Source organism: Lotus japonicus, chromosome 4, assembly GCF_012489685.1.
Source record: "Lotus japonicus ecotype B-129 chromosome 4, LjGifu_v1.2".
NCBI classification, from domain to species: Eukaryota; Viridiplantae; Streptophyta; class Magnoliopsida; order Fabales; family Fabaceae; genus Lotus; species Lotus japonicus.
This window is the reverse complement of record NC_080044.1, coordinates 49,129,834-49,140,671: the sequence shown is the minus strand read 5'-3', so window position 1 is coordinate 49,140,671 and position 10,838 is coordinate 49,129,834. Positions and strand designations below refer to the sequence as shown.

The 10,838-nt window shown below is 44.2% G+C and overlaps 2 protein-coding genes across 2 annotated transcripts; both read left to right on the top strand.

Moving 5' to 3' along the window:
* The first annotated feature begins 4,009 nt into the window (after positions 1-4,009).
* On the top strand, positions 4,010-6,959 carry LOC130714544 (PKS-NRPS hybrid synthetase cheA-like). Its single transcript, XM_057564452.1, has 4 exons — positions 4,010-5,173; positions 5,264-5,574; positions 5,657-6,540; positions 6,646-6,959. Exons 1-4 carry the CDS (start codon positions 4,020-4,022, stop codon positions 6,829-6,831), a joined length of 2,535 nt encoding a protein of 844 aa, XP_057420435.1. The 5' UTR covers positions 4,010-4,019; the 3' UTR covers positions 6,832-6,959.
* Positions 6,960-7,104: 145 nt separating this feature from the next.
* LOC130712880 (uncharacterized) lies at positions 7,105-7,942 on the top strand. Its single transcript, XM_057562696.1, has 3 exons — positions 7,105-7,643; positions 7,736-7,837; positions 7,919-7,942. The coding sequence occupies exons 1-3, from the start codon at positions 7,281-7,283 to the stop codon at positions 7,940-7,942; spliced, it is 489 nt and encodes a 162-aa protein (XP_057418679.1). The 5' UTR covers positions 7,105-7,280.
* The last annotated feature ends 2,896 nt before the right edge of the window (positions 7,943-10,838 follow it).

The window sequence follows — 10,838 nt, the reverse complement described above, 5'->3', positions numbered from 1 at the left end:
GTTCAAGAAACCTAGAATGAACGGTCGAGGAAGACTTTTTCTATTCAGAGCTTCAAATGAAGATTCCACACGCGTACACCCATTTCTCTTGATGTTTTCGATCTTTCTTCAGAAGGAAGTTTTCTCTTCCGACATCCACTGCAAAAAGTAACTTATCGGGTAAAATAGATTTACACCGACTTTGAATTATTCATCTTAATTCCAAGAAACCTCTTTTGAGTTTTGGAATTCTGTCGCCAAAACCTATCTTAGAATTCACGGAGAATGAAGCCGGAAAAATCGGAATCGCGAAACTTTCATTTTCCCGCGTTTTTCCATCCTCTATATATAGCAAGAAAATGAGAAAAATTGCAAAACCTTCACCATTTCTACCCACAAGGCCGCGAGTTCAAGGAGGAGGAAGGGAGAAAAGATTTTCGCCGTTTCTTGCTTGATCGTTGTTCAGACAATTGCTACTTGAAGGTATCGAGGTATAGTTGCTAATCCTTACCTCTGATCGTCGTTTCCGTAGCTTTTCACTATGTCTTTCTGTGCTCTTAGTTTTGAGGTTTTTGCAAAACTATCCAGATAACGTCATCTTTCTATCTAAACATCTTCCCTACGTGCCCAAGAGCATGTTTAGCGAATAATATTGCGCCGATTCTCGAAAAACTACCGTCGAGTTTCAATTCTGCTCCAAATACCCATTTTGGGACAAAGTTTCGTCCTTTGGGCTGAAAACTATCGACTTAGCTTAGTGTTAGTAGGATTAGTCGTCATAAATGTCGTTGGTGACGTCCCCATCCAATTTGTTTTTCGATTGTCCAATTTTGAAATTCTGAGCTAAAAATATTGACCAAAATACCCCTGCGACAGTTTTCGATCCGATAATTTTTCCGAGTTTAGATTCGCCTTAGTTACGACTAATGATAGCCTACCAAGTTTGATCGAAGAAAAGTCGGCGCACACAATTAATGTGTGTGGCCGTGAGCACCACTAAGGGGGGGAGAAAATTCTCCTTTTCGAAAACTTGTTCGATCGCGTTAGATTATCGTACTTCGGAGTTTATTATGCTCCGTGTAACCTTAGTAATTATTGTTTGCTGAGTTCTGACTGTTTGAGATTGAATTCTGTGGTTTTCGCTCAAAGGTTCAACTGTGGAAACTTTGGGGTTGCCTGAACAAGCTTGTGAGGGAGACCTACACCGCGAGATTGGAACAACTCGAGGTTAGGGCAACTTACTTACTAGCTATTTGTATTGTAAGCGTCGATAACTTCGACTTGAATATTGCTTGATATTGAGGATTGCATTGAATATTGTTTATCGCTTTGAACTGGAAAAATATTTTCTGGAGGCTTCGGCCAAGTGAACTTATATGAGACGTGTGTCTCCGTTTTCTGAGAGGCTTCGACCGTTTACTGGTTTTCTGAGAGGCTTCGGCTCCCGCACCGTATTATTGTTTCATCGCTTATTGGAGCATGATATTGTTGAATTGATGTTGAATTGTGCGCGTTGACGCGATTACGGAGCGTAGGACATTTGAGTTGATTTTGTTGATCATTCGGGTTTAAAGAATAACCCTAGGCAGGCTCTGACGGAGGTCTGAGACCTAGCTCTTCTTTTGAAATACTTAGACTTTCCCGGGATTATATTTGGGGGGTTTGGGAAACTTTGAATAGTTAGAATTTGGAACTTGAGAACTTATGGAACTTGGATTTCGATAATAAACCTCATAACTTGATTAACTCAACTTGAAATGCTTTGATTAATTAACAAGACCTTTAGGGATACTTAAGAGTTGGAAATGATTGTGAAAAACGGGAAATAGTCGAAAAGCCTTGAACCTTAGATGATTTGATGGTCGTCACGGGGATGAACCATCGTGACCATGGGAATGTCACTGAGTGCAAAATGTACTCCGACTTTTCACAGCCTAGTCGCAAGACGACTTTGACCTTCAGGTACTTTTAAGTTGAGATTTGTAGTTAAAACACGTTCGAGCGAGGACGACTCGATGTTTAGCTAACTGTATTGCATCATGCATATACTCGGGGTTAGGACGGTCGAAAGACTGGGCCTTCACGAAGAACACTGAGAGTGTATCTTCGACTTTACGGCGCGAATCCGTATGTCCGAACCCGATGGGTGGACCGATTCGGCAATAATCGTTTGACACGCGCGAGTCCGTATATTCAATCCGATGGATTGGATCGATTCGGCGGTAGTCACTCAGGCACGCGTGAGTCCGTATGTTCAATCCGAAGGATTGGATCGATTCAGCGATCGCCATTTTACCTCGCGTGAATCTGTATGTTCAATCCGAGGGATTGGATCGATTCAGCGATAACCGTCTAACTCGCGTGAATCCGTATGTTCAATCCAATGGATTGGATCGATTCAGCGATAACCTTTCGACACGCGCGGATCCGTATGTTCAATCGATGGATTGGATCGATTCGGCGATAGACATTGGACACGCGCAATGTCCGTATGTTCGACTCTATTGAGTGAACCGACTTGGCGTTGTCATTTGTTGCGTGTGCGAGTCTGTATGTTCAACCCGATGGGTTGGATCGACTTGACATGCCTAATTGTTGGGATCATCCTTTGATGTGGCATTGCATGCATACATGCACCCTTATTGAATTGTTGAGTCAATATTTATTGAACTGTTGAGATAACAAATATCGAATTGTTTATTAGAGCCTTGATGACATGCTAAGTATATACCTTAGGGTAGGCAATACATAAGTTATACGTATATATACAACATATATATATCCCCTTATTCTTCAAATGTTGGTTGTATATCTACTGTATACTGTAAGTTGACCCTAGCGCCTTGGCTTTGGTTGCATGTTTGTGTTTGGGCGGTCGGCCTGTTGCCAGACGTTCAACGGCTGATTCGTGATGGTTCGTCGTTCGGGGAGGACCCGGAGCGAAATGATCTCTACTAAGCCTTCGACGTGGACCCGGACCGAATGCAAGACCAGATGAGGGTCGATGATGGAAGTATAGGGTATGGGTGTTTAGAGCCTACTAAGGTTGAGTGTCAGTGTCATAGCTCTGATTGTCATTTCACATTTTGGGGCAGGATAGGTCCCCGACTATTAGCTTTTCCTGTGGTTCTCTTCCATGGGGATCACAGGGAGTTGTCGGACGTAGGAAGTCTTTTGGAGGCCGTTTTGGGCTGACTTACTTTCTTGGAGGAATGTATTCATAAAACTTATGACTCTGCCTATGAGTCGCACTTGTTTGCCGTTGGGCAACACTTTTAGTTACTTAGTGTTACTTTCCGTCACTCGAGGACACTCGTGACGATGTTTTTAGTTGCAGCGAGGGTTGTGCTTATATTGTATATTAATCACTGTTAATCGCGATTGGGTTGAGTCTTTATTTCGACAAGTCTTTTTATTTAAGAAGAAAAAAATATATATCTGTTTTTCCGCTTTACTTGATTTTTGGTTACTAAAGTGACGCCACCGAAATCGGGGTGTTACAACCACCACCAACACCACCTCCACCAAGGGGAAGCTCTAAACTCCTGGTAAGTGTTGTTAGCTTTTTGATACTTTATCTCAGTAGTTAGTTGTTAGTTTAAGTAGTTAGTTGTTAGTTTAAGTAGTTAGTTTAGTTAGTTAAGTTGGTAATTTAGGCTGTTGTATCGTGAACGGTATCGGTAAATGATTTTCCGTTAATGGGCCGGATTATGATATTCCGTTATAGGACCGGATTTTGATTTTCCGTTAATGTATCAGATATTGATTTACGTTTTGGTTCCAGGGATGACAGAGTCCTTTTTTTTTTTGATGAATCACAATTGATACATGCTGCTGGATTGGAAAATGATAATCCAGAGGAGCAACCATCACCAGTTGAACCTCCGATTATATCTATAGATGTCTCTCATTTGTATCAGACTGATCAGGTACTCATTGCACAAATTTTTTCCTGTTTTGTTTATGCTTTGTTTATGCCTTGTTTTATGCCTTATGCCTTGTTTATCCTGAAACAGCGTTTCCCTTTGAAAGATGATCTTATGAAATGGGTTCGCGACATTTCTATGGCAAATAATTTTGTTTTGGTGACAACAAAGTCTGATAGTGGTGCGAAGGGAAGAAAAGAATATGTCATTCTGGGGTGTGAGAAGCATAGTGTGTATATTCCCTACAGAGATCCTGATCTTGTTGAAGGAACGTCAACACAAAAGACAGGTTGTCCTTTTAGGCTAAAAGGACGACGTACGAAAGATGGTAAAGGATGGTGGTTGAAGGTGATGGAGGGTAGACACATCCATCTCACAGCTGAGTCACTACTTGGCCACAATTACGCTGGTCGACTGAATAGTGAGGAGAAGGAGGACGTGATAAATCAGGCTAAGACTTGGGTTCCTCCTAGAAAGATGTTGGCGTCCTTGAAAGAAAAAGATCCTTCAAACTTGACTACCATCCAACAAATTTATGGTGTTTGCAAGCGGTTCAGACAATCCGTTTGTGGGTCACTAACAGAGATGCAATACTTGCTGAAGAAGTTGGACGATGAGAAGTATGTTCAATTCGAAAGAAATGAACCCGGATCAGAAGTGATTAGAGATATATTTTGGGCTCATCCGAATGCCGTCAAACTTTTCAACACATTCCCATATGTAGTGATCATGGATTGCACATACAAGACCAGCAAATACAATCTACCCTTGCTAGAGATTGTTGGCCTGACCTCCACGGATAAAACATACTCAATAGCATTCTGCTACATTGGTAGTGAGGGCACAGAGGACTACATTTGGGCATTGGAGTGTATGAAGTCTCTAATTTCTAACCAATCCAGGTTGCCTAAAGTGATTGTGACGGACAGAGATCTTGCCTTATTGAGTGCTGCTTCACAAAGCCTTCCCACCACTACCCATTTACTATGCTTGTGGCACATCAACAAGTGTGTTTTGGAAAAATGCAAAGAGTATGTTGGCACGGATGATTTTGCTCAAGAGGTTATGGACAAGTGGGCCGAATTGGTAGATGCTCCAACAGTTCCAGAATTTGAAGCTCATTGGATTGAATTGTTTAACATGTGCAAACTTAAACACAAGTTGAAATTTGCCACTTATTGTTCTACTACATGGTTTGTCCACAAGCAGAAATTTGCCAAGGCATGGACAAATCATGTGATGCATTTTGGAACAACAACAAGTAACAGGTACAAAAATTATGTTATGACTTGTTATATGTATTTCATTTCATAGATTATTACACTATTAATTCTTACATGCGCGTTGTTGGTTTGCAGGGCTGAAGGTGCACATGCCAGCTTGAAGTTGATGTTGCGGAACAGTAAGGGTGACCTGGCCACATCATGGGATGCGTCGCATAGTTTGACCATCAATCGTCACACTGAGATAGTAGCATTGTTTGAGCGCAGTATGAATAAAATTGATCACCTTTTCAAGACCCCTTTCTACACAAATATTAGGGGATTTATGTCAATCAAATGCCTGAAACTCATTGATGCTGAACTGACAAGAATGCAGTCCTACGGCGGCAGATGCGATTGCTTATTGAGAGAGACTCATGGACTACCTTGCGGTTGTCAACTTGCAGGTTACCGGTCAACCACTCTCCTGTCAACTACTTCCAATTATTTATATTTGTGATTCAATGTGACATGTTTGTGAACTTGCAGATTATGAGAGGATTCCGTACGAGGCCATTCATCCATTCTGGAAGAGCCTAAGTTGGGAGCATGTACCTGTTGCAGATACTGGCAGCTCAGATATTTGCGGACTAAACCATGGAGAGATGCACCCAGAAGTTGAGGCACTGACACGTTATTTCCATTCTTTGGATACTGGAGGGCAGAGTATGGTAAGGAGGAAGCTTCAGGCGATATATTGTCCTGAAAGCAGTACACTATGTACTCCTGAGCTTCGGATAAAGTCCAACCGCACTCCTAAGTTGAAGGAGAGCAAACCACCCAAGGGTCGAGCAATACCACCCAAGGGTCGAGCAATAGGATCCTTGACTCGTGATCCTTCAGCGTTTGAACTTAATGACAAGAAGATTAAAGAGGAAAATAAGTCTTCACAACCAGCAAAGAGGAAGAAGCGTGTGAAGAAGTCTGATACAAGCCATTTCATGTGTAACTTTCCAGCCTTTCTCCATCCATATATTGACACAATTACAGATGTTGAGGATGATGGTAACTGTGGCTATAGATCCATTGTTGCATTACTGGGGCATTCCGCCGGTCAGGACGGTTGGCCTTGGGTTAGAGCTTCATTGTTAGAAGAACTTGAGACCAATGTGTTAATGTATAATAGGATGTGGGGCACAAATGTTGTTTATGGCTTACATGATCGACTCACTCTTCCTCTTGGTGACCCGGCCACCCCTGACAAATGGTTTCAACTGTCAGAGATGGGATACCTTGTTGCCACAAAGTACCAATTGGTTCTCGTATCCTTATCCTCTATGGGTTGTAACACATACTTTCCACTGATAGGAGCCGGTCCACGAGATGCGCATACTGTTATAGCTATTGGACATGTGACAAATCACTGGGTACAGGTATATTTTGACCAAATACACTAATATTTTAGTTTCCTACTAGCTTGTCGATTAATTTTTGTATGTGGAAGTTATCTAATTTTATGGTTATTCTCTAAAATGTAGCTCCAATTAACTCCTGGACATCATTTGCCGACTATTGCTCCCCAGTGGGATTGGCATGTTGATCTTGCCTCCAAATACTGGCGCAACCCATATGGTCCACGTTTAGACATGTACGCTGCACAATTCCAAGCTTGGCTTGGTGCTTTTAGTGGTCATGCGGACTATCTGGACATCACCACAGATTGAATGTTCTTGTATTGTGTAATATTAATTTGTAAACTCTCTGTAATTTTAATTTTGTGGCCCTTATCCACAGGTTGTTGTTAATGACAACTATTTAGACATCATCGTAGATTGGCAGGTTCATGCGTGTACTTTTGGTAATGTTAATTTGATGTACGTTGAATAGTATAGCTCATTTGTCATTTAATTTCATTATCAAGGTCTTGTCATTAACATTTCATTATGAAGGTCTTGTCGTTTTCATTTTCATTACCCTCCACCACCAACCCTGACATTACTCTCAACCACCAGCCCCAACCACACTTCTACCATCCACCAGTACACCATAAATCTTTTGACCATTCTGCTCTGCTATAAATCTCTGTTGTGTCTTGCCTCTTCTTCGTACTCTTCATTCCTCATCTTCCTGTCTATTGTGTCTTGCCTCTTCTTCTTACTCTTCATTCTACACAATGGAACAAGACCCAAATCCATTCGTCCGCCATTGCAAACGTCAAAGCAACAATTCTGGCAGCTCTCGTCCTCTCATTCCTGGCCCGGCTGGCGCCATCCAGGCTGCCATGTATGCCCGTAGATCCACCCCTAACACACCACTCATTCCGACCCAGGAAATCGTGAGGCGTGTGCTAGATCACGGATCAACCGAAACCGATCCTGATTTCAACTCACATGCTTGGCTATCAGCCCTGCAAGAGTGGGGAATTGCCACTCCGCTGGGCTCTCTGACAGCGAACGTTGAGAGGGTGGAGAATGTTGTTGCTGTTATCAAATCTTGCACTCCCAATGGGTTCGGAGATGCGAAAGTTACCCTCAAGGTATGTCTTGTCCTTGCTTTTGTAAGGCCTTGCTTTTGGTCCCCCTTGACTAACCGTTCTTATTTACTTCTCAAACGATTTCAAAAATTTAGGACCCCACGGGTGCTGTTGATGCTAGCATCCATCGCAAGGCCTTTACCCACAGTGAATTTGCGAATGACATAACTGTTGGATCTGTTCTCGTTCTCCAAAAGGTATGAAACCTAAACATGAAACTTGCTGCATTTTTTGGACAACTAAGCATGGTTTGATTAAAGTATGCAATTCACTTGCAGGTTGTTGTGTTTGCACCTAGATGAACTGTTTGTTATCTTAATATAACATTGCCCAACCTAGTGAAGGTATTCCCAAAAGATTGCGGACCCCATGACTTCATCGATATCACAGAGGAATAATTTTGTTTTCCGTGTTGCTTATGTTTAATTTGGTTGTGTAACCGTTTAACTTATTGTCATGGATTATTACATGCTTTGGATTATTTATGTTGTCGTTGTAACTGTTTTTTTTCATTATAAGAGTCATAATATTAAGACTAAAAATAGAACACATGTAAATAAAAAGAGGCAAGAGTCATAACATAACATAAAGAGTCCTAACATATACATAACAATGGATCCCACATAACGAGTAATAAAATCACTCTCCCCGACCCCGCCCCCTGTGACCTCTGGGTCCACGAGCTCTACCTCCACGAACACCCTCTCCAGGATCACCCTCTCCACGAGCTCTGCCTCCACGGGCTCCGCCTCCACGGGGTTTGCCTCCACGAGCTCTGCCTCCACGAGCTCTGCCTCCCACAGCTGCGGCTCCTCGAATAGCAGAAAAGGCAACTCCCTGGGTACCAACGAAGGAACTCCGTCGAAAGAGTTCGAGCGCCCTCTCAGTGAGGATTCGGGGCTGTGTCCTTGGAGCAAGAGCACCTGGCACCTCCAGTGACTGCTCCAACAACTCCACACCCCTACGTATAGCAGACTGCATAAAAATAATATACAAAAAAATGTCATTAACAAAAATCACAATTGAATGGATAAAAATAATATACAAGTTTAGAATCCAAACTTAACACGACACTAAGCTCCTCCCTCCTATCCTCAGGGATGATGAACACAAAGGACACTCTGCTATACCACCTCATGTAACCCTCCACCGCCTCTCCCGGATATGTAGTAGGGATCCCCTGAGGGCGGAGGTGCGGCTCAAACTCAGCATAGGCAGCATCTGCGGTCTCAGCAAGGGACCCCGTCGTCTGGATCTCAGAGGGGTGTCGAGGGATGTCCTGTATGTAGCCAAACTGGCGCATAACCCTCTCCGGTAGATGTCGGCTCACAGACCGGCCGTAAGGTGTCCTGATGTAGCCGGAATAGAGGGCCCTGGGATCCCGCGGTCGAATAGCCCGATGGTCCTCAAATGGGGTCCATGTGATATCATCTAATGTAAGCTCATCCATCATGACTCGTCTCTCATCGAGTCCGGAATGCGCGATCCGGGACGTGGACCACCGCTGCGCCCTAGGCTGGTCCTGTGTGTAGTCGGGTACCTCCGTCCTGATAATGACGCTGCTGGATATGTACTCATACGCCCATGACAGTAAGAGGGAGGTGAACCCTCCGATCTGGGCTGTCTTCCTACGGGACGCACGACTAAGCTGTTCGTACAACGATGTCAGCGCAATCGCACCCCACGCGTACTCCGACACGCGAGCGAGGTCCTCCAGCATCCCGATCCAGTAGACAGTAGTGTGGTAACCCCCACTCTTGCTGGCAAAGCAGGTGGCACCAAGCTGGTTCACAAGTCAGATCCTAGCAGCATCCTCATAGCGGTGCTCTACAATGAAATGAATTAAGTTAACAGTTATTAATAATACGCTAAAAATAAATACAACTTAATAAAGTAATGATTAAGACATACCATCCAAAGCAGACGTATACATGACCTTCATAGTAAGGAACCGGATATTCTGGCCACCCGCCGCCTCAAACTCAACAAGATAATCAGCAACAGATCCTCCCAGGAGCTGGGCGCAGAGCGCTGCACACTCATCTCGCTCCCCCCTGCCCGGCGTGTAGAACCTCGACCCCGTGGGAAGATGGAGAAGAGCCGACACGTCGTCCAGGGTGATAGTCATCTCCCCGAACGACATGTGGAAGCTACTCGTCTCCTCATGCCATCTCTCAACAAGGGCCAGTATGAGAGGTGGGTCTGTCTCCGGTAACCCGCACCAAGGCAGGTGATACAAACCCGTCTGCTGCAGCAGCTGTCGCACATGTGTATGGGCCTCTGAATCGCCATCACAGGGGAGGTTCCATACCTTCCCCCCAACAGTGGCCACCCTCAGTGTCCGACGGTCATCGTACCGCGGGTCTGTGCGTAGAAGTGCCTGCCACGTCCAAGGAGCCTTGTGGTCGGGAAAATGCGCAAGAAGCGACAGATCCTCAGGCCCCCCGGGAAACGGTGCCACCCTCTGGATGAGGTCATCCACACCGCCATGTGCCCCCTCCTCTGGCACGACATCAGCAGCATCAATCTCCTCCTGGAGAATAAGAGGCTCCTCCTCCTCACCACTAACCTCAGAAGAAGACTCCTCGCCACTAGGCTCAGAAGAAGACTCCTCGCCAGATGTCTCTTGACGAGGTAACTCAGCCATCGGAGTAGGATCCAGCTCAGCCGCATCCCTAGCAACAGACGGAGCCGGAGTAGCTGACGGAGCCCCGACTGGAGTAGCAGATGGAGATGGAGACGGAGCCGAAGCCTCTACCGCCTGAGTGGCTGCAATATGGTCGCCACGCCTGGTAGAAGCATGCAAGCGCTCGTGTCGATCCGCTGGATCCTCACTAGTAGAAGCATGTCGCGACCTCTTCCTCCCGCCCTTCATTCTCGCTATCTGTGCAAAACAAACAAATTTAACAATATGTGAGTCATTTTTTTACTTAATCAGGAAATTTCCAACCAATCATTTAGCAACTAACAATATGAAAAGGAAAATATAGAGAATTAACAAAAAGGACAACTTGTAAGTTCTAACTCAACCGTCATTTCTATATCAAGACGCTAAAACCTCTAATTATTTTGAAGTACCAAAATAAAAACATTGCATGTGAATGTGATTAACAATTTCTAGCTGTGTTAAGGTCAAGCAACCATCATCACAAGCAAACAAAAACAAGAAACAACTTTCCTAATTACAACACATGAAGA

Bases quoted from the DNA above. Each gene is read 5' to 3' on its own strand.
- LOC130714544 (XM_057564452.1), top strand. From the start codon at position 4,020: ATGAAATGGGTTCGCGACATTTCTATGGCAAATAATTTTGTTTTGGTG. The intron at 5,174-5,263 runs GTACAAAAATTA...GTTGGTTTGCAG, and splicing joins GGAACAACAACAAGTAACAG to GGCTGAAGGTGCACATGCCA. The intron at 5,575-5,656 runs GTTACCGGTCAA...GTGAACTTGCAG, and splicing joins TTGCGGTTGTCAACTTGCAG to ATTATGAGAGGATTCCGTAC.
- LOC130712880 (XM_057562696.1), top strand. From the start codon at position 7,281: ATGGAACAAGACCCAAATCCATTCGTCCGCCATTGCAAACGTCAAAGC. The intron at 7,644-7,735 runs GTATGTCTTGTC...TCAAAAATTTAG, and splicing joins ATGCGAAAGTTACCCTCAAG to GACCCCACGGGTGCTGTTGA. The intron at 7,838-7,918 runs GTATGAAACCTA...ATTCACTTGCAG, and splicing joins CTGTTCTCGTTCTCCAAAAG to GTTGTTGTGTTTGCACCTAG.